The following is a 22,201-nucleotide window of genomic DNA, read 5'->3' on the forward strand; positions in this document are numbered from 1 at the left end:
TATAATTGTGATGGAAGTCACAATTTCTATGGCCTCCTTCTCGTTAGCGGGGAATCTTTACGTACGACCGGTCAAATCACGGAAACGACTAACCCCACTTAATTGGATCTTCATCCCGTTCAGTTCCCTGCCCGCCTAGTTCTCCGGTGCTCCTAGTAGGGGGTATAATGATTATCTTATCCCTGTTTGAACACTCTACCCAATGAGATCCATACCTTCTTATTAGAGGCATTGGGGAACCGGAGGAGATAATTTTCCTACTTGTGAACGAAATTTATAAAAGTATTTCCGAAATACAGGAACCTAGGAAGGAATTTTTGAACCCAAAGGAGAGGAGAAGTAATTATCCTGTTTTCCCCACTTATAATGGGTAGAGTTTAGTATTCAGGTCACGATACTAAGACAGGTAAGTGCTTTGGAGATTGGAGATTGGAATAAGAGATTTGGGGAAAAGAGTTCTCTGTCCGTCCCTACTCCTATATATATGAGGACCAATGGGAATGTGTGTGAAAGTATCAACGGGGGCATGAATCTCGTCTTTCATGGGGACGGGGTAGTCATTTTGCCTCATCATGTATCGGCTCAGTTCCTTGCTCTTGAATCCCCATTTTGGTAGTTAAACGACATAGGTTCGTGCTGGTGGTGGGGGTTTCTCGAGCATGGACAAGTAGCGTTGCTTGTAGGGGTTTCTGGTAAAGATGGTGATCATAGGTTTGGGTCGAGGTTCTCTTTATAGGTGGTTGAGTTCGAGTTCTCCACCATTGTTAGAAATCTAAGATTGAGTTTCATGCTGAGGTAAATGGCAACAATGCATCAAGCGGGTAAAATTGTCGGATCACAATCGATACGGACCTAATCGAATTGGATTGGATTGGTATCGACAGAGACTGATAGCGTGCCCAATACTGTGAACCTAAGCCATGGTTGTAGTGAAACAACTATTCCCATCAGAAATGGGTGCTCTGGAATCATATATTAGGTCCGTCTCTATTGATTCTGATTCACAACGGATCGAAATTAATCGAAATTGATCTGGTGTATCGTTTAGAACCCTAGAAAATGGGAAAAAGAAGAAACAAAGATCTTTGCAAGTATGTGATTTTTGTTTTATAATTTTGTAGTCAAAATATATGTAGATTTTACTACAAACATATGTTTATAAATCGAATTTCACTCCACCTACAGTGAATGGGATCTCATTCATTGAAGAAGTGGGTATGGATATTATTAGGAAGATATTTTAGAATATATTAAAATCTTAGGAGGAGTTTATGAAACCGGTGAACCGTCCTCTATCAATAAAATACAAAACAGAAAACCTAATGATTTGACAATGCTATAAATGGAGCTAGCCTTAAAGCCATTCAATGACTTTCGAGTTTCGAACTAACTCATTAAATTGAAGTATCGTTTTCGTTTACCTTCCTTCCAAGTTCCAACGACCCACCTCCCTCTATTCATCCAATTTACATGTTCCCATGTGCAAACATCACATAGCAATGTTTTCTTTGCTCGTACCTGTCCTACAAGTCTAGGACGAAACCTCCAATTTGCCAGCACCTTGGATCTAAGGTTGTCAATCAACCCTCACCAGATACCCTAGATCGTGGGGCTACGATTAGATCAACCTAAACTTAGGATCGTCCAGCTCCCCCCCCCCCCATCTTCGTATGAAATGACCAAAAATCCTCTGTTTTTGTTGGGTTGGATTCTTCAGCTCCAGCCATGGCTGGAGTAGAGCCAGACCCCATAATTGGCCCGTCCACCTCCCCCCTCCCCCCCCCCCCCCCAATCTTCGTATGAAATGACCAAAAATCCTCTGTTTTTGTTGGGTTGGATTCTCCAGCTCCAGCCATGGCTGGAGTAGAGCCAGACCCCATAATTGGCCCTTTGAGCATACAATTCGTAGAAAGGGATCCTAGGGCGTAATTCTATATCAATCTAACTCCAATGGCCCCATCTCAAATCCAATTCAAACATAATCAATCCAATACAATCAAGTTAATTCAATTAGGTCTGGTTGTCCTCAATCAAATCCATAATAACGCCAATCGATAGGCTCAATAGGTTTTTCTTACTCCCATAGTTAGGTTTTATTTTTAGTTAATTCATCGTGCAATCTTAATTAGACTCATCTAATGTAATATGTTGTTTATAATAGGTTAAATAAGTTTGCTTCATTAACCAACAGCTGCCTAGGGCAGTTGGTTAGCTGTGGTGTGTTTCATGCCCATGCTCACCAGGAGGTTTTCAATTCGAGTCTCCTAACTGGTACCTTCCCCCCTCTCTATTCCCCCCTCCTAAAAAATAAGATATATATAAAAGCTCCCAATTCCCCCGCCCCCCCCAAAAAAAAGTTTATTTCATTGGTGTAATTAGATTACAAAAGCTTGCATGTCCATTATGTTACTCAAATTTCCCATTTTTAGTATAATTAGCTTTATTTCATGACTTTAGCTTGCATTAGCATGTAATTTGGTTCAGTTCATGAATTCAACACGTTTAGTATTATTAGATTAGCATAGCTCACATGCTTAATTTCGTTTAGTTAAATTCCATGACCCATCTAGTTTGGTTAGTTGTTTTCATTTCATATAATTAGATTAAATTAATATGGCTTGCGTGATACTGTCACCTTTAATTTTAGTCTAAAATTCAAAACAAAGAAAACCATTTCACTTGTGCTGATTTATGTAATGTCATTATCAAAGTGGGTCGCTAAGTATAGTTTGGCCATTTTAGAGTTCAAAGTTAGAAATTAAGATAAAAGATGAAGAAGATAGGTTGCAGAGAGGTTCTCGCGAGCTCAGATCACATTCTCATGTGTTCTCGTACGCTGGATGCCAGCCATATGGCTTCCACTCCCCCTTAGGCAGGGAGTGTGGATTTCATTTGGCTGGCATCTAGCGTTGAAGAACCATTCTGTTAGATAATTGATCAATATGCCAAAACCTTCAGAGTTGATGGAACAGATTAAATCAAGTCTTTTAACATATATGGTCCATTTTAGGCTGGTCTAATCTAGCACCCATACACCAGAATGGACCCCATTAGGCACATAACATATTTTCATAAGAAAATGTGATCCAACCTCCCTCCCTTGAGGTTCTTGAGTCTCGATTGTTGAGTAAATGACAAATGCCGAACGCCAATAACCTAACAATTAGGCTCATCCTTCTATACGACCAATGAAGGCCAGGTCCCACTACTATGGAATCGAGATCAGATCATGGATTAAAGTATTTGATATCGCCAACACAATACGATACGAATACCTTGATCCCACGATCTAATCTTAATTCTATTAGCGCAGATACCAAAAAACACAAAGAAATAAAACAGATTTAGGCAAAGATATCATAGAGATTTAACGTGATTCAGACACCAAATTTGATATGCTATATCTACAGGAGAAGTTGAAGATGATTCACTATGTGATGGGGAGAAAAAAATTACAATGAAAATCTCTCAAGAACACTCAAAAGGTCGCAACAAGAACTTTTCCCAAAAAAAGATTTAACATGAAAATAGCCAAATCCCACACACTTTCCCTTCGCTTACACAACAAAAGACAATATAATTACATGGAAATACTCCTCCAACTCGGGTCAAACCAACGAATCGTGTTGGACCAAACACTGACGTACTTATCGACTCAAACCCTCCACTACCATCACAGAACGCACAAAATTTCTCCTTCAAGTTGCCATAGAAAAATATCGAAGCGGAACAAACATCGAAACGAATACAATAATTCAAGATACACACAGGGCAGATTCATACAATCAAACCCCACAAATAAAAGATGTCTTCTTCTGCTTCTTCTTCTTCATCTCTTATCTTCCTACCCATAATGTCTAAAATCGACAAACCGACCCACACACACTGATTATGACATTGCATAAATCACCAGACTCTGAAAATGGTTTCTTTCTTTCATTCTTTCTTTCTTTAGAATTCTATTCCCTTCATGTTGGGAGCTTGTGTATTTTTGTTGCTTTCCCACTCAAAACTGATTACATCGATCTTCTTCCTGGAGTACAGTGACCACTCTATTTCTTCCACGTCATTACATCTTTCCGTGACATTTAGAACTGGGATACTCTCCAATGACATTTAACCACCAGAGTCGATCTCACACCATCCATGGGGTGTGGGGTGTGGGGTGTTGGGTGTGGGAACCACACCCTATGGATCGATGGTGTGAGATCGACTCTGAGGGTTAAATGTCATTGGAGAGGACCTAACCTTGCTATACTTTATACGTACTTATCTTCTACGAACTTTGTTTTCTTCTGTGATCTCTCCGTAAATAACTAACTATGAGGGGAAAAGGCAAAAAAGGCAAGAAAAGATGGAGAGATCGATGTTTGAGACTCGACTAATGCGCCCATCTGATACTTATGGAGGCCGGCTCTTATTGGGTTTACCCAAGTTGATCATCTCCATCCACGGGACTAATAAAGTGCCGGCGACGGCAACTGTGTTTCCGACACTGAAGAGTGGTTGCCGTTATAATCGTGTTCGATCATCAGTCTTCAGTGATGGCATTAGAGCTATGGCTAATACTGCAGTAGAGAGTTCCTCTTTCACCGTTACTGCTGTTGTCACCGCTAAGGTTCCATTAAGCCTCGGTAACGTTGAGGATATTCTTGGGAGAACCTTTCAGTTGGAGCTCGCAAGCACCCAACTTGATCCAAGTAAATAGTAGTTTATATTTTATATATGTATATATATTATAGCAATTTACGTTTATGCACGTTTATAGTACTTGATACTTCATCTTCGGCATTGCCATCAACAAAGCATAAGAATAAGCATAATGACAATGACTTGATTGGATCATTATCGTCTCCTGTTTCCTACCCAGTACAGTGGTCCAGCCGTTCAGTTCCACTCATAGGGAGTCAGAAATGACGATTTAACCCCCTGCCCTAACACATTGCCCGAGGGAGATTAAAACGTCATTTCCTCCTCCCTATGAGTGGAATTGGACCATTGTACGGGCAAGAACAGGACAGAAAAAAAATTCTGAATTGAGGGATCACCTTGGGCCCTCAAGCCATACAATGACTTGAGATTCCTAACTCATTAGGCCCATAATTAATGAGGTATCCGTTTCGTTTTCCTACCTTGCTCCCATCCACCTCTCTTCAGCCAATTTACATGTGCCAATGTCCAATATCACATGTAATATTGTTTTTAGATAGGAGTGTGAAAGGCATATGAGGTTATTTTTGTCAACTTAGCTAAAGTTTTTATTTTTGGAATTTTCTAAGTGTCACTATGCTTAGTGAAATATAACGCTTCACTATATGCTATTGGGTGTTAGTCCATGTGATAGAGAACTCCCCATATATCACAATGACCAAATTTAAGTCCAAAGTAAATAAGGAAATTTGTTTAAATTCTGATTCAAAGTTTTAATAAAATTACCAGAATGCTATCAAATGGAGATGAATATAAAATACAAAAGTGCATCTTTGGTAATTTTATCTATTTCCTCTACTCATTTTAAGCTGAAATTGAACCAATGAAATGCTTGCTTGATCCGTTATCACATATACCAACTCAAGGATCTTTATCACCTCCAGTTGGCTGCCCGGCCCAGTTCCCCAGTTCATCTAACAAAGAGGGGCTGAAATAACCTCTCTACCCATGCCCAAACACTCTGTCCGGGTGGGGTCCGCCATCCCCCTATTAGAGGAACTGGGGAACTGGGCCGGTCAGCAAACTGGAGGTGATAATTTTCCCCAACTCATATGCTACAATGTGACAAATAGTGAAACGTTACACTTCACTAGCAAGAGAGCATACTTCACTAGCAAGAGAGCATATATAGGATCTTGTATCAAAAACATGTGGGGTGGTAAGAAAAATATGACCTTTTGAAATTGATGGCAATGCACTGATAATGTTTTTTAAAAAAAAAATTCTTGAAGAGACAGGATTGGGGAAGGATACAATAAAAGGGTACGCAGGTTGGGTGAGCCAAAAAAAAGGGAATGCAAAGTTTGAAGGCAAGGTGGTGGTTCCTGCAACTTTTGGCGAAGTGGGTGCAGTGCTTGTGGACAATGAACACCCTACCTATTGGGTAATTGTATTACAATTCCTTACAAATAATTGAAACAACACGAATTGCAATACAATAGATTAAGCAGTAGAAACTAGGCTTGACCTTTGGCTGAAATGAGAAGACCAAAGCTTGAATTTGATGTAGAACCACACCCGCAACAACTTGAACAAGCTTGAGGTTGAGTCACACTTGTGGTGCTGCCTCTAAGGTAATTGATGCCTCCTATTGCCAAGGAGTGTTCTGCACCACTACCCCAAGATAAAACAACCTCCAACTAGAAGATGAAGCAGTCCTTCTAGTCCCTTGAAGGAGCCAAGAGCTTCAACACAGCAACCCTCTAACACACTTAGAAGAAAAGAGAGAGAGAGAGAGAGAATAATACTCCTAGTGATTGCTAAGTATGGGCATGAACATGTATCCAAAGATGTCTCTTACAAAGCAATTGGTTGGGTTTATATAGGCCCAAGACTAGTCCTTGCATTCCCTTGGAATTCTCAAGAATAACCATCCACTTATGATCAAATTGAAGAATAAGATTTATGGGCATGAATATGGACATGAATTGGAGGTTAATTCCAAATTCATGGTCATTCCCCACTAAGGGTCATGAATGACCTTAAAATTCATTCATTCTCCACTAAGACCATAAAGGCCTTAAAACCCCATAAAATGGTCATTCTCCACTAAGGACCATAAAGGCCTTAATACCCATAAAGGGAGAGACATCACCTATGGCCATGAATTGAGAAATCAATCTCATTCAATATCCTTGACCCACCTTCCCACTCATGATAGTGACCATGAATAGACTTTAGGGTACCCATAGAATGTTACAACCTTTGGAATTACTTCTTTGATCACATGGGTCCCACACCATAACAAAGCAATCAAAAAATTTTGAAACTTAAAATAAAATAAAATATATTTTAAATCTAACAATCCCCCACAAGTTTCAAAACGACACGAGACACACATGCTGTGACTGAATTAGACACTATAGGACACATCGTTGTAGGTGTCTTCCGGACTTGAACCTACACTAGGTCTAATGAACCGCTACGAGTAGAGGTGGAGTCGAGACTCCTTGAACCTTTTCTCATTGGTGTAGCTGACCGTCCCATCAACCATATCCCATAGGTCGACTCTTGTGCTACCCATCATAAAATCACTTTGGACTTTTGAACCGGCCATATCCCTTATCTTGAACTCGTGAATGTTTTAGAGAACTCGCCTATAAGTTCTCATCGACGGCGGCCACACCCCCTACATTCACTTAGGTTAGTCCCTGGTGTGCACCACAACTGACACACCCCCACATTTCCTGGGATTAGACTAATTAAGAGCTTTACCGCTCAACCTCTTTCTTTGTGGTAGTACTACTTTCACCATCTACAGCTTGGAATGAATATTTATACAAGTAGTAGTACAAAACCGATCAACCAGTGATTTCGTTTGTACCCCTTGAACCTAATTCAGGCATTTAGCATCTTCACATAGGTAGGGTGTCCATCACATGACCTATGGATTAGGCATTAACCCCATTCCTGTAGATGCATTACACAAGTTCTTGACAGACATAGGCTTTGTGAACATGTCAGCTTGGTTACTTTCTGACTTCACATAATCGATAGCTATCATTCCTTCATCTATGTACTGTCTCACAAGGTTGTGTCTGAGGCGTATGTGCCTCCTCTTACCATTGTATATCCGGTTCTTGGCTAGATGTATAGCCGCTTGGTTATCACAATGTAGTGATACCGATGGCGCCGGTTTTTGCCACAATGGAATACCCGCCATTAAATTTCTAAGCCATTCGGCTTCCGTTCCTGGCTTTTCCAAGGCTATGAACTCAGCTTCCATGGTAGAGCCTGTCCCACAAGATTGCTTTGTGGACTTCCATGAGATTGCACCGCCTGCTAGTGTAAACACATATCCACTAGTAGCTAAGGACTCGTTTGTATCCGAAATCCAATTTGCATCACAATACCCTTCCAAAACTGTTGGTTTACCACTATAGTGTAAACTATAGTTTATAGTGCCTTTTAGGTACCTTAATAACCTATCAATGCGCTCCAATGTTCCTTACTTGGATTGTGAGTATGTTGACTCAACTTTTCTACCGCAAGGGCAATATCGGACGCGTACAATTCATTAGATATGTGACCGAACCAATAATTTGAGCATATCTTTTTTGATTCGGTTCACCTAGGTTCCTTTTCAAGTGACACCCCATATCAAAAGGTGTTTTAACCGCTGAAACTTCATGGTACCCATACCTTTTAAGTATATTTTCTGCATATCGGGTTTGGGATAATGAAATATGATTTCCTTGCTTGGTGATTTTGATCCCAAGGATCATATCAGCCTCTCCTAAGTCTTTTGTGTCGAAACTAGACATCAAAAGTTTCTTAGCTTGATTAACCATTTCCAAGTTTGTTCCCATTATGAGCATATCATCTACATATAGTAGTATGAATACACCCCTACCACCATGAAACCTGCTATATAAGCATCTTTCAGCGTCATTTACAACGAATCCATTTGAAATTAGAACCTTGTCCAATTTTTCATGCCATTGCTTGTGCTTGCTTCAATCCATATAAGGATTTCCAAGTTTGCAAACCTTTCGCTCTTGGCCAATTACAACACAACCTTCTCGTTGCTTTATATAAATTTTCTCCTCTAAGTCCCCATTAAGAAATGCCGTTTTCACATCCATTTGATGGATGACCAGGTTATATATTGACGTCATTGCCAACATAACCCTTATCGTGACAATTCTAGACACCGGGCAAATGTGTCAAAGTAATCAATATTAGGCTTTTGCCTAAAACCTTTGACAACAAGTCTGGCCTTGAAACGATCAAGTGACCCATCACTTTTTAATTTCTTTCGAAATATCCACTTGGTTTCCAAAGTTTTGGAGCCGAATGGTAAATCCACCAATTCCCAAGTGTTATTCGCCAAGATTGAATCTAGTTCACTCTTGATTGCCTCTTTCCAAAAGACGGCATCCAGTGATGTAATAGCCTCTTTGTATGTAAGAGGATCCTTGTCTACTAAATAGACAAGCCACTCATCATCTGTATATTTGGGTCTTTTGAGTCGCTTGCTCATCCTAGGTCGACTTTCGTCATCATTACTCAATTCTTGATTGGTAACCCTTTCATTTGACTCCATTTCCCCATTAGTCAATTGACTATCCTTACTTATAGGTAATATGGACTTAAAGGGAAATAAATTTTCAAAAAACTCAACGTCTCTTGATTCTGTGATGCTATTTGGTTCAATAACATCATCCATAGCTTTGATCACCATGAACCGGTATGCCGTACTATTTGTAGCATAACCCAAAAACACACAATCACATGTTTTTTGTCCCAATTTTTTTTTCTTGGAATCCGGTAACAACACCTTAGCCAAACAACCCCAAACCCGTAGATGTTTTAGACTTGGTTTCCTACCAAACCATTTCTCAAATGGAACCATACCAGTCTTGCTATGTGGGATTCTATTTGATAGATAACATGCCGATAGCATGGCTTCCCCCCACATATCAAGTGGTACACCTGAACTCAATAACATAGAGTTCATCATCTCTTTAAGAGACCTATTTTTCCTTTCGGCAACCCCATTTGATTCCGATTGGTATGGAGCGGTTGTTTCATGGATAATTCCATTTTCCTCACAAAACTTATCAAGGTTAAAGTACTCAGCCCCTCTATCAGTTCTAAGTCTCTTAACCTTCTTACCAAGTTGATTTTTAACTTTCATTTTGTAAGATATGAACGCCTTTCCGGCCTCATCCTTTGATTTGAGTAAATACACCATGGTATATCTAGAGTGGTCATCTATGAAAGTTATGACATAGTTGTTTCCTCCCCTAGACTCATATGACTTGTAGTCACATAAGTCACTATGGATTAATTCCAAGAGATTACTCTTCCTATCCATAGTCTTGTGAGGTTTTTTGGTTAACTTTGCCTCTACACAAGTTATGCACTTGGTTACAGGGGATTCCACCTTATCAGTGATCATGCCTAACTTGCATAGTTTGGTGATATATTTCACACTACTATGACCCAACCTACCATGCCACAAATCAAAAAAGTTAGAAGAGACAATCATGTAAGCAGAAGAAGTACTAGTTTTCTCAATTACAATATTTCCAACACTTAGTACAAACAACCCCTCACTAAGGTATCCCTTCCCTACAAAAACATTGTTTTTAGTGATAACCGCCTTATCACTTTCAAAAGCCAATTTCATTCCTACTTTATTAAGCAAAGGAACTGAAATTAAATTGCGCCTAATATCCGGCACATGAAGAACATTGGTGAGAACCATAGTCTTCCCTGAAGTGAGTTTCAAAGTCACTTTTCCTTTTCCCATAACAGGAGCACTTTGGGAATTCCCCATAAATACCTTTCCATCCTCTGTATTCATGGAATAAGAGGAAAACATCTTCAGATCACCACAAATATGTCTTGTGGCACCAGTATCCAATACCCAATCTTTTGATTTTTCAATCAAATTTGCTTCCGTGACCATAGCAATAAAGACGTTGTCTTCAACTAGGTTCACCTTTTCAGAATTTTTCTTCCTGAACCGACAATCTTTTTTGAAGTGTCCTAGCTTACCACACACAAAACAAGTAAGTTTCTTCTTCTTGAAAGAAGGCTCATCATTGTCTTGACGATTCTTCCTTTTCTTGTTTTGTTTGTTGGTCTCTACCAAGTTCGCTTTTAGGCGTCTTTCCCAAGGTCTTTTTCACCCTTGTCCTTGTGCCGGTTCTTCTCCTCAATTTTGATCCTTACAATCAATTGGTCTAGAGTCAACTCCGTCTTCTTATGTTTCATAGACGCCTTAAATGCATCCCAAGAAGATGGAAGCTTTTCAATCAAGGCACCGGTCACAAATTCTTCCGGTAGAACCATCTTTTCCTTTGCTAGCTTTCCAACCAAAATTTGAAATTGATCAATTTGGCTTGAGACGGTGTCATTATCTTTCATAGCAAAGTTTAGAAAGTTAGCCACCAAGTACTTCCTTGAACCAGCATCCTCAAGAGAGTACTTTTTTACCAACGCATTCCAAATCGAACATGCATACTCCAAAGAACTATACACATAGTATAGGTCATTTGATAATGCATTCAAAATTCGATTCTTGCACTGGTAATCCGCTTGAATCCAAGCCACCCTTTTGCCCTCATTTTCGGGATCATTACTTTTTCCGGCATGGGTTCGATCCAAGGCAAATACCACCCCAATTTGGGCTAATGCAAACAACATCATTTGCCTCCATCGTTTGAAGTTTTGACCTCCAAACTGCTCGATCTTGTCAAATTGAGATAATCCTCATCTTACCCAAACCGGGATAAGCTCCGTCACCACCGGGATAACATTGGTGGGAATTGAGTCAATGGTAGGAAAAAGAGGAATCTACTTACCATTGCGGCTAACAGAACTCTGCCTTCTTGGTTGTTGATTGCTCCTTCAATACTTGTGTTTGAAGGATTTCCTTCATTGCGACTCCATCACGGTGTTGTTGTTCAAGCATCACCCTTGTTGCTTACGTCTCCAAGATCAGCCATGAGATCTTATAATATCAATTACCTTAAACTTGTTGGGTAATTGTATTACAATTCCTTACAAATAATTGAAACAACACGAATTGCAATACAATAGATTAAGCGGTAGAAACTAGGCTTGACCTTTGGTGAAATGAGAAGACCAAAGCTTGAATTTGATGTAGAACCACACCCGCAACAACTTGAACAAGCTTGAGGTTGAGTCACACTTGTGGTGCTGCCTTTAAGGTAATTGATGCCTCCTACTCGCCAAGGAGTGTTCTCGCACCACTACCCCAAGATAAAACAACCTCCAACTAGAAGATGAAGCAATCCTTCTAGTCCCTTGAAGGAGCCAAGAGCTTCAACACAAGAACCCTCTAACACACTTAGAAGAAAGAGAGAGAGAGAGAGAATAATACTCCTAGTGATTGCTAAGTATGGGCATGAACATGTATCCAAAGATGTCTCTTACAAAGCAATTGGTTCAGTTTCCACTGGTATCAGAGCCATAGCCTGAAATAATAGGCTCGTTTATTGTGCTCTTCACCTTCTTTTAGTGCTTTTTCCATTTTTACGACGAAAAGGTTGGGTAAACTAGAACTGGACCGCTTCGAAGGGGCAAACGGACTGTAAGACCCGGTGATCGGCGGTGTACCACTAGTTAGTGCCTTTTCCCAGTTCAAAACGGTAAAATGCACTTTTAAAAAGGGGGATAGTGCCATTTATGGACCAATTAAATCGGACCATGTCTTCAAGTACCATGGATGACTGGAGTTCAAACTCCAGTATTATCAGTAGTGATGAACTCAGAAGAGATAACAACCTTCAAAAATGGACCATCCCTAAGATCCCGACCAAACATGTTTATAAACAAGACTGTGACAGGCTTCACCGAGGCTATCAAAGACAGTCGAACAAACAGTTGATTTTAGTCCCGAGACGCATGAAATATGCCTCTTCAACCCAACAACCCTTCAACAATTAAAACAAAAATATAATTATCTGCATATTGGTTTAATCCAAGTTGCAGTAAAACCCCTCCATAGAGAAGGACTTAACACATCCATCCTCCTGGCATTAAGAGATGCCAGGTTTCTGAACTTTGATGACTCTCTCATAGGAGCCATTGAAACCAGCATGTGCTACGGACCAGTCCACTTTAATTGTTATCCAGATATTAATTTACCCTTAAAAGATGCTAACATACTAGACTCCCTAAAGATTAACTTCAAATCCCATGGCTACAATATGAAGCCTGGATCAATCCCCATAGCAGTAGTCCATAGGATCCAGTATAAGGCCATGAAAAAGATCTCAGGACCTAGAGCCCTCCAAAAATCTGAAAAAGGATACACCAAGTTCGTAGAAACAGACTTTGCTCATGCCAGGGCAATTTTACCCAGGATGACTAAATGGGATGATATTGCCTTCCCAGATGAATGGAAACTTCAGGTTCAAGTACCCAGGCCACAGATAGAAAACAAAGAAGTAGAATACATAACTCAAACCTGTGATGGCCAGGTATCCATCAGGTTTATTAGAAACCAGCCTAAGGATAAAGAACTTGCTGAGTCTTCATTCAGAAAACCCCCAGTAAGAAAAATCATTGAACAACCTGCCAGGGCCTCGTACTCGGGCACACCCTCAAATTACTGCCACTCATCCAGGACTAGTAACTTAACAGGACTTAGACAACAGGGAGGCATCCTGAGAGGGATGTATGATGAATTTAAAAGTTTAGAAAATCTAAGTGATGAATCAAACCAGGATGAAACAGTCACAAGGCCAAACTCCCCATCTTTCTCCCAGATGGAGCCTCCAGTAGGAAAGGTAGGAGTAATAATAGCAGAACAAGAGTTCAAAATAGACAAACCAATGTTAAGAAAAGACTTTGATCTTCCAGTAAATAAAGACAAGAAAGAATGGTTTTTTAAAAACACTACTTCCACCAACAAGCTAAAATCAGAGAACATTGGTATGAACAAATGAATAAACATAGAACCAACATAGTATTCTTCACCTACCTAGACATTTACGCCCAGTACCATGGGTTAGAATACCCATTTGAAAACATAGCCCCAACCCAGAAGATTACAACTCTTTGGATAACAGATAGAGATGAGGAAATTGAATCCATTCATCCTCCCTATAGCGTAATCAAGATAAAAACAGGGGCAACGGAGACCATAGGAGCACCTTGCGAGATCAACATCCGGAAACACCGAGAGCGACAAAAATTAATCGTCTAGCAAATTATTCAAACCAACACCTCCTAACCATAGGAAGACAACTAAATAGGATAGAGAACATAGTACAAACAAAACCCAGTACTTCCCAAGGAATTTCACCAACTAAGGAACACCCAAGTACTCAGAGGCATAGGCCTCTATTCATACCTCATAACATAAGCCTGAAGTCGCAAAAGCCTTGAATAGAGCTGATGCATTGAAGGAAATTGAACAGAGACTCAAAGGCTTAGTAATACCGTAAACACCAAACAAGGAATCCCAAGACTGGCAGTTGCCCAAGTCGATGTAATAAGATCTCAAGAAAATAAACCCAGTTCCATACATAGAATTGAAGAAGAGTATTACCAAAGGTCCAAGCCAAAGCCCAGCTTCTTAGATCTACAAATAGAAAACAGGGGAATGTATCCCCAGGCCTCTTATCAAAGTGGTGTAATCTATGAATGGAATATAGACGGCATGTCCGAATATAACATCAAAAATAAGTTACATGAGATGACAATGGTAGCAAATGCCTACCGGATAAAAGAAACTCCGATCAGCAAGAGTCGATCTTCTAGTCTCAGTTTTTACAGGCCAATTAAAAGGATGGTGGGACTTCGTCCTAACCCAAGAACAAAGAATAGCAATCCGTATGCAGTACAGATTGATGACCAAGGGGAAGTAATCCAAGACAGGAATGGACCTATTGAGGATGCAGTAAATACACTCATCTTCAACCTGACCAAACATTTCCTAGGAGATCCATCTAAACTCAAAGATAGATCCGCTGAACAATTATCAAACCTAAAATGCAGAAAATTACATGACCTTAAGTGGTACAAAGATGTCTTCATGACCAGAGTTATGTCCAGGGAGGATGCAAATCTCCCATTCTGGAAAGAAAAATTCCTAACAGGCCTCCCCAGAATATTTTCAGAAAAAATAAAACAAAAATTAAGAAAAGAGAACAACGGAGAGATTCCCTACGACAATTACACTTATGGGGAATTAAATAGTATCATCCACGAAGAGGCAATGTCCCTTTGTACAGACCTAAGACTAGCCCAACAAATGAAAAAAGAAAACAAATCCTATAAAAAAGAACTAGGAGGGTTTTGTGAACAGTATGGGTTCCCTGCCCCAAAACCCCCTTCGGAGAAGAAACATAAAAGGAAATCCCATAAATTCTCCAAGCATTACAAAGAAAACAAGTATAAAAAATATGAACCAAATAAGTACTATTCAAGACCAAGGTTCAACAAGAAAAAACGGTTCAACCAAACCAAAGCCACAGAAGAACCAAAAAAGGAAGATACCAAAACTACCCCAGAAAAACCCAAAGGATGTTTTAACTGTGGGAAACCAGGCCATATAGCCAAATACTGTAGGATAGCCAAAAGGGTTAGCTTACTTAGCCTGGACCAGAGTACCCAGAAAAAAATATTCGAAATATTCGCTGAGTCTGACTCAGAGGATTTGGACTCGGAAGAAGAGGTCTTCTATGAGGCCATCAACCAAATAAACCAGGATCAAGACTCAAGGTCCAGTAGTAGCAGTGACACAGAACCAGATGCAGTTGTATGCAACTGTATAACCTCGGCCATAAAAGGTGAGTGTTCCTGCACCACCAGTGACGGCTCCGAAACCAAATCCATTGGCATGATAAGACAATCCTTCTTTGATGCCATTGAACAAATAGCAGACGTTCAAATTAGAAAACAGTGCCTCGAAGAAGCCAGACAAGCTTTAGAAGAAAACAAAGAAAGACCTAAGGCTTATGATATAAACCAAGTCTTCAAGAGATTTGAACAAAGGAAGACTGCCAATAATCTAGATAACACTAGGATAACAAATCTGGAAGTTACTACCCAAGATTTAAAGAGAGAAATAAAAGAAGTAAAAGCCGAATTAGTCAAACTAAAAGGAAAGTCAAAACAAGTCCAGGAAGAACCAGAACTAGGACAAGAATCAGGATCCCAAAATTTCATAGCAAGCATATATACTTCTCCCCAAAAATGGCATGTAAAGGTCAAATTAACCATAGGTTCTTCCTATAAGTTTTCTTCAGTAGCCCTCATAGACTCAGGAGCCCAGCTGAACTGCATCCAAGAAGGAATAATTCCAACCCAGTATTACCAAAAAACTGCACAAAGGCTTACCACAGCCAGTGGTGACTACATGAATGTTCAGTACAAATTACCTGAAGTACATATATGCAATCAGGGCATATGCTTCAAACAAGCCTTTATCCTAGTAAAGAATCTAGATGGACAGGTAATTCTAGGACAACCATTCATAGAATTAATTAAACCCTTTAAAGTAACCAACAAAGGCTTAACAACCAAGATAGGCAAACAAAAAATTACGTTTGAATTTTTAGAACCTTCAGACCTAGAACAAATAGGACGGGCAAAAGCTGCATCTATAATAAAGGATCCTACCATTAGGAGTATAAAAGCCAAAGAAAAACACCTAAGTCATTTAAAAAATGAAATCATGCACATCAAGACTGCAGAACAATTACAAGAACAGCCAATAAAAACCCAGGTTGATAGATTAAGAACCCAGTTCGAAGAAAATCTATGTTCTGAATTCCCTGATGCTTTTTGGCACAGGAAGAGGCACATAGTAAAATTACCATACGAAAAGGAATTCTCAGAAAAAAACATTCCAACCAAGGCCAGGCCCATTCAAATGAGCCAGGAACTCCAAGAAACCTGCAAAAAAGAAATCCAAGATCTATTAAATAAAAACCTCATTAGAAACAGCAAGTCCCCCTGGAGTTGTGCTGCCTTCTATGTAAACAAAAATGCAGAAATAGAAAGAGGAGCACCAAGATTGGTCATAAATTATAAACCCCTCAATGATGTCCTTCAATGGATTAGATACCCAATCCCTAACAAGAAGGACCTACTCCAAAAAATTCACAAAGCCAAGGTCTTTTCAAAGTTTGACTTAAAATCTGGATATTGGCAAATCCAGGTTCATGAACAAGACAAATACAAAACAGCCTTCACCACACCCTTTGGACATTACGAATGGAATGTAATGCCATTTGGCCTAAAAAATGCCCCAAGCGAATTCCAAAACATAATGAATGATATATTCAACCCATACAGTAGTCACACGATTGTTTACATAGATGATGTCTTAATATTTTCAGACACCATAGACCAGCACTTTAAGCACCTTAGAAGCTTCTACCAAGTAGTCAAGACCAATGGGCTAGTACTATCAAAAAAGAAGATGGACCTATTCCAAACCAAGATTAGATTCTTAGGCCATTACATACATCAGGGAACCATCATTCCCATAGAAAGAACAATGGTCTTTGCAGAAAAGTTTCCTGATGAAATCCTTGAAAAGAAGCAGTTGCAGAGATTTCTAGGAAGCCTAAATTATGTTAGAGACTTCCTCCCAGGAATTAGCAAAACCTGCGAACCTCTGTACCAAAGACTCAGAAAGAAACAACCAGCCTGGTCTGAGACCCATACCAAGGCCGTTCAAGATATCAAGAAACTGGTCAAAGAAATCCCCTGTTTAGTTCTGGCAAACCCGGACCTCCCAAAAATTGTTGAGACTGATGCCTCCGACCTAGGATATGGAGGAATTCTCAAACAAGTTGACCAAGGAAAGGAAACCCTGAGCTTCACTCGGACTATGGAACCAAGCCGAAGAATTACAGTACCATTAAAAAGGAAATTTTATCAATTGTCTTATGCATTCAAAAATTTCAGAGTGATTTACTAAACAAAAGATTTTTAGTAAGAGTTGATTGCAGTGCAGCCAAACAAGTTCTAAAAAATGATGTTCAAAATATTGCATCAAAACAGATTTTTGCAAGATGGCAAGCACTCCTATCGAGCTTTGATTTTGAAATAGAACACATAAAAGGAGAAATGAATTCCATCCCTGATTTTCTCACAAGGGAATTTTTGGGGACCCGAGTCATTTCAGTGAATCATGGCTCCTAAGGAGCCTCCCGATCAAAAACAAAATCCAAGAGCTCTTATGCAAAACCAGCCCCATCAAAACAATTGACCTTGACCTCTTCCAAGATCCCATACAACCAAGTAGTAGCCACAAGCTCCACTCAAATAGTCCCGGCCACAAGAACCACCTCAATAGTATCTAGGCCCAGACAACATCGTTCCAAACCAAGTTTTACCCCCAAAAGCCAAGACATCCAAAAACAAGACTCACGAGGTCCTGGTATCCCTTGATGAACAACTTACCAAAGGTCTGCTGGACCCTAATGACATTGCCAGGAGAGTATTTTTTAAGGATTGGCAATACTATACATCAAGCAATGCAAAGTCCCAAGAATTCTATGAGTTCATCCTCATAGATACTGATTCCGTCAGGATCAAACAGAACTTTGATAAAACAGATCCTAATCTTGTGACCCACACATCAGTTACTATCCTCCAGATCCTCAGCACTGCTGATTGGGGTGTGCACCCTTTACAACATAAAAAGTTCTCACAAAACTACCAGCCACAAGAGTACCACTTCTTTGATTACATCGATGCATGGCACCATGCATTCTTGTACCAGAATCAGCAGAATAAGCACTCGTGGTTTTTTTGCTTCGATTATAAGTTCTCCAGTTCTATCCCAGTCTGGTTCCCCAAATGGTGGACCACCTACGGTCCAATCCTTGACATCCTGCCAGATCCCATTTTTGAAGCCTATCATGTATTTTGCCAACACACTGAACAGATCCCTGAGCAACCAGATTTGTTAAGGTTTTTTATCCACTGCAAGCTGGCATGGATAATGTATTGGGAATATGAGACCACCAGACAAGAAACCGATGAATGGTCCATTGAATCCCTCATCCGAGGATTCAGAGTAAAATGGTGGGATAAATGTGATCTCACAAAATGCTCCAAGGAAACGCTCATCAAGGCCCTTAGCAAGTCCAAGGACAAAGCCAAAATTACAGGCCCAACTAAGGCCCAGATAACAGGCCCAGCAAAATCCAAGTCCAGCAACAGCAAGAAGCTCCAGCTTGAAGCCCAGCAAGCAGAAATCGCAGCCCAGCTGGCTGCAATAGAATCTGAAGAAGAAGAAGAAGCCCATTCAGAAGGGGCCCATTCTAGTGTAGGATCCATTGGGCCACATCTCCACCAAGGAGAATACGCCCAAGATCCCAACAGTGAGCCCGAAGAAGTAACACAACAGTTCTCCACTTCATCAGCCAAGTCCACAAGAAGAAACTTGGGCCGTCCGCAGAGGCCCAAGAAATAATCCAGCCTTTCACACCCTGGATTCCGGGTATATGGATCCTAGCCAATGGGCATTCCGGGCAACCCGAAAGGGAAAAGGATGCCTACGTTAGTGTGACGTAAGGAAAACTCCTCTCACACTATTGCCACAACTCGGCAATTAAAAATTTGAGTTTTAGCAGTGCGAACACAATGTGGAAAACAGTCTGTCCCCCAGACATGGAATGCCACGTGTCCCCACTACCAGTCCGGAAGAATCTTTCTAGAAGACCCTTTTTCAAGATGCCTTTCACAAGGCAAACAGTAAAGCCTGTCGGCACTCCCGTCCAAGATGGGACCCTCCACCCGACATCTCTCAATCAACTTTCGGCCACAGTCTCTCAATCAACTTTCGGCCACAGTAAAAGTTTGATTCCTTCTTCTTTCGGCGAAGAAGACCCAAGAAGCGTGATTCACGGAAGCTGACAAGCCCTGCTCAAGATCCAAAGAAGTCTACATAAGGCCAGACTTCGCAGAAGAAAGCAGGAGTTTTTGGAAGAAGAGAACTCAGCTCTATCCTCCAGACCTTCATCAAATATTTTAGTTTTTCATTTTATTTTTGAAGTTGTAAAAGACTTCGAACATCGAAGCACAAGCACTGCCTCCAAGCCCCAATCCTGTAACCAGACCTGTATCAAGCTTTCGTCCCTGATCAAGGCTTGCCTCCTGCGAGTAGTTACTATTAGCCATCTTCCCAAACCAGTAAGTTACTTCCAAGACTTGAATGATATCAAGAGTGTAATTCAGATCTCCTGTAAAAGAACAAGTATATGAAATAAATTCTTCAAAGTTTTCCACCTCATTTTCTTAAAGTTTCAAATTTTTGGCCGGCCCAGCCGCCTTCAAATACAGCAGAAGGCTACCTGCAAAACGGTAGACCGCCGAGGTTACCCCTCCGAGTGCCACGACCGGTTCAAATTATGAACTGCAGCATCTGCTAAGCACACACACTATATTATTTCCGCTGACCTCTTTCAAGTTTTCTGTATTATATCTCTGAACACAGTTACACACACTGAGCACTAGTAGTAAGATCCTTCAGTTTCCACTGGTATCATGATTTGCTATTACCTTATGTGAAGAAAGTAAGAGAGATAGAAGGCACAACACTATATGGGTCTCGTACACTATTCTTTCTCAACCCTGATGGCACACTAAAACCCATTGCTATTGAGCTCACTCGACCACCCATAGATGACAAGCCACAGTGGAAACAAGTGTTCTTGCCTAGCACTGATACCACTGATAGTTGGTTATGGAGACTAGCCAAAACTCATGTGGGTGCTCATGAATCAGGTTATCATGAGCTTGTCAGCCACTGGTAAAACTTTCAATGCCTAACAAAGGTTTATCCCTTTGGACTTTAATTTGACAATTGTGGAATTAATCTAGCAAACTTTGATGTTACTCTGTTTCTTTATGTAGGCTGAGGACTCATTGTTGTACAGAGCCATACATAATTGCAGCTAATCGACAACTAAGTGTAATGCATCCAATTTACAGATTGTTGCTTCCTCATTTTCGGTACACAATGAAGATCAATTCCCTCGCTCGACTAGTCCTCATCAATGCAAATGGGATAATTGAGGGTTCCTTCTCGCTGCACAAGTATTCAATGGAGTTTAGTTCTGTTGCCTATGACAAATTATGGAGATTTGACATGGAGGGTCTACCTGCAGACCTCATTAGCAGGTAATTTTGCATATATGGTTTAAATTTTTCAAATTAACATAAATGTAGCATGTAATCCTCTAGACACACAGCAACTTCCCAAGACAAAAGGATCTCCAATCAGTGTTAAATTTCAAATGCTAACAGGGGAATGGCAGTGGAGGATAAAACAGTTGAGCATGGTGTGAAGCTGACCATCAAGGATTTCCCCTTTGCAAATGATGGTCTCCTCATATGGACAGCCATAAAGCAATGGGTTAGTGACTATGTCAATCACTATTACCCGGACCCTAACCTAGTTGAATCGGATCAAGAGTTGCAAGCATGGTGGACTGAGGTCAGAACCCAAGGCCATGGAGACAAGAAGGATGAACCATGGTGGCCTGTCCTCAAAACACAAGAAGATCTCATTGAAACCTTAACAACCCTTATATGGGTTACTTCCTGCCACCATTCTGCTGTAAACTTTGGTCAGTATGCATATGGTGGTTACTTTCCAAATCGACCCTCAATTGCTAGGAACAACATGCCCACTGAGGAACATTCAGAACAGGGCCTCAAGAAATTCATAGAGAACCCAGCATTAGCACTCCTGCAGACCTTCCCTTCAGAGATTCAGGCTACAACTATAATGACACTCTTTGATGTGTTGTCAACACACACAGTTGATGAAGAGGATCTTGGTGGAAAGATGGAGGCATCATGGGCTGGGAATCCAGTTACCAAAGATGCATTTGAGAAGTTCAGTAAAAGAATGAAAGAGATTGAAGCAATTATAGATGCCAGAAACACAGATTTGAAGTTGAAGAATAGAACTGGAGCTGGAATTGTACCATATCAGCTCTTGAAACCATTCTCTAACTCTGGATTGACAGGGATGGGAATTCCTAACAGTATCTCTATTTAGAAATGAAAGATGAGCTTTTTTCAACTAATTATATATTGCTTTGTTATGGGCGCAATTTTTTATTTTTATTTTCTAGAGATAATATCAATTTAATAAGAAGAGAAAGAGAAGATAAGAAACCCCAAACCAAAAGCTATCTGGAAGACATCCAGTGACCCAAGACCCAAAGAGCTGGCTCTATGAAATGAGACATAAATTAAATCACATAAAACAGAGTCCAAGTCCAAGTTCAGCCCAATATAAAAAATAGGCCAAAATCCATATAAAAAAATTGGGGAGAAGGTTACCTACACTTTTGGAATATGACAAAAGGAGGAGGGACATATCACTGTTCATGTGAGGAGGGGTGCAATTTTATTTTTTGAGCTGACGTTGTATAAAACTTTTTTTTCAAAAAAATATAGATATTTTATATAATCACTCCAACTCCCATGCCCCGCCCGACTCTTCTCAACATGCACAGGTGTGTGTGAAAAA

General features: G+C 40.3%; 1 protein-coding gene across 1 annotated transcript; it reads left to right on the forward strand.

Annotated features, from left to right (window-relative positions):
- Window positions 1-4,551: 4,551 nt before the first annotated feature.
- LOC122643838 lies at window positions 4,552-21,744 on the forward strand. Its single transcript, XM_043837412.1, has 7 exons — window positions 4,552-4,700; window positions 5,943-6,094; window positions 12,903-13,478; window positions 18,599-19,083; window positions 20,189-20,467; window positions 20,572-20,838; window positions 20,965-21,744. Exons 1-7 carry the CDS (start codon window positions 4,559-4,561, stop codon window positions 21,722-21,724), a joined length of 2,661 nt encoding a protein of 886 aa, XP_043693347.1. The 5' UTR covers window positions 4,552-4,558; the 3' UTR covers window positions 21,725-21,744.
- Window positions 21,745-22,201: the final 457 nt, after the last annotated feature.

The sequence above is a fragment of the Telopea speciosissima genome, chromosome 10 (genome assembly GCF_018873765.1).
Source record: "Telopea speciosissima isolate NSW1024214 ecotype Mountain lineage chromosome 10, Tspe_v1, whole genome shotgun sequence".
Taxonomy (NCBI): Eukaryota; Viridiplantae; Streptophyta; class Magnoliopsida; order Proteales; family Proteaceae; genus Telopea; species Telopea speciosissima.

Excerpts from the sequence above, each read along its gene's own strand:
- LOC122643838 (XM_043837412.1), top strand. The coding sequence starts at position 4,559 with ATGGCTAATACTGCAGTAGAGAGTTCCTCTTTCACCGTTACTGCTGTT. Across the intron at positions 13,479-18,598 it reads TGGAGCCTCCAGTAGGAAAG|ATCCCTGAGCAACCAGATTT; the intron begins GTAGGAGTAATA and ends CACACTGAACAG. Across the intron at positions 20,468-20,571 it reads CATGAGCTTGTCAGCCACTG|GCTGAGGACTCATTGTTGTA; the intron begins GTAAAACTTTCA and ends TTCTTTATGTAG.